Source organism: Sinocyclocheilus anshuiensis, unplaced genomic scaffold, assembly GCF_001515605.1.
Source record: "Sinocyclocheilus anshuiensis isolate Anshui unplaced genomic scaffold, SAMN03320099.WGS_v1.1 scaffold437, whole genome shotgun sequence".
In the NCBI taxonomy this organism is placed as follows: Eukaryota; Metazoa; Chordata; class Actinopteri; order Cypriniformes; family Cyprinidae; genus Sinocyclocheilus; species Sinocyclocheilus anshuiensis.
In genome coordinates, this window is record NW_015539902.1 from 1,082,366 (window position 1) to 1,083,793 (window position 1,428).

General features: G+C 33.1%; 1 protein-coding gene across 1 annotated transcript in view; it reads right to left on the reverse strand.

The window, feature by feature from the left end:
* Positions 1–1,428, reverse strand: part of dgat2 (diacylglycerol O-acyltransferase 2) — an 11,633-nt gene continuing 10,205 nt past the window's right edge. Inside the window, exon 8 of the mRNA XM_016482986.1 lies at positions 1–1,018. Within this exon, the coding sequence (XP_016338472.1) occupies positions 864–1,018 (155 nt within the window). The 3' untranslated portion in view covers positions 1–863. The remainder of the gene's footprint in view (positions 1,019–1,428) is intronic.

Sequence of the window (1,428 nt, forward strand, 5' to 3'; positions counted from 1 at the left end):
AATGTATTTGATTTGGCATGCAAACACATGTTTGAGATCTCTCCAGCATGATTGCCTGATACTTGTAACTGGGATGAAATGTTGATGTCAAATAACATGCTGAAAACTGAACTTATCTGAAGGCTGCAATATTAGAAGCATGTAAACTATGAGCTCAACAAAGCATGTGCAACTTATATATGCAGAATTAATACTTCTGTGGTAAATTATCAGTTGTGTTGCAAAAAGAAAAATGACCAGCATTCCGATAATACTATCACACATTAACACATATTCATTATAATCTTCACCTTCTGGACTTCACTTTTACCTTCGATCTATGATCATATAGGATCATTTTCTTAAAAGCAAAATACCCTGTCATATTTACTTTTGTTCCAACTTATTCCAACAAATTAATCACACTTTTGCTTCACCTCCACTCTTTGGTTACACAACCACTCTGTGATTTTTAGTGAGGCAAAACTCACAATACCGGTACTTGCATTGCTTGTGCAGTAAAATAATATAATGGGGGCAAACAAAATGTGCTTTTATATAGTACAGCATTTAAATTAAACCTTAAGTACATTACTTGTAAATGTATTGCCATATATTGAGGAATATATGTCCACCAGCTGTGAAATCTAGATTATACTTCGTGTAGCAATCGGTGTAGTATTTATTGCATAATGCCACCCAGTGGCAATAAGCAGAAGTGACACAGTCTATTCACTGTACAGTTGTACACTAGTACTGTTTACTCTATTGAATGAGTAGAAACAGCATTGTTTTCTTTCACCTTCTCTGAACAGGCACTTTAGTTGGGAGGCAGATGTTCCAGAGTGTTCTTTTATACAGTTATTATTCCACAATGCTGCCTTTCATTGAATTTGAAGGGTGTCACTTTCATTTAGACCAAAACGGGTCTTGTAATTGTCAAAGAGAGACTTGAGGGACCTGATGTACATGGCATGGTACATGTCTATGATGTCCTGACTCGGCTCCTCGATTTTTGGAACTGTGATGGGTTCACCAACTGTAGAAAAAAGAAACATTAAAACAAATCATTCACAGAGCATTCAACTCGAGTTAAACCAAAATCATGTCAACAAATTACTACATTTTAACCATTAATGTGGTTCTGATGTCAGCAAATATCGACCGTAAACTGAAAGAGCAGTTCTATCAACATGGAGACTGTCCTTGAACTGTATTTAACTATATTTAGGTAGTTTCATTATAACCCATGTAAAACGGCTTTCTGTTTTGTGCCAGTTTAAAGCTAGTAGGATTCAAAACACATATATAGGATTTAAACGTTATAAATATGAAACCTGTAAATAAAACAATATAAAGTTTGAGTATACAATATTTTAAATACAATAAATAAATATTTATTATATTTTTATTAATTTTGATAACATAAATACATTATAATAAATTATA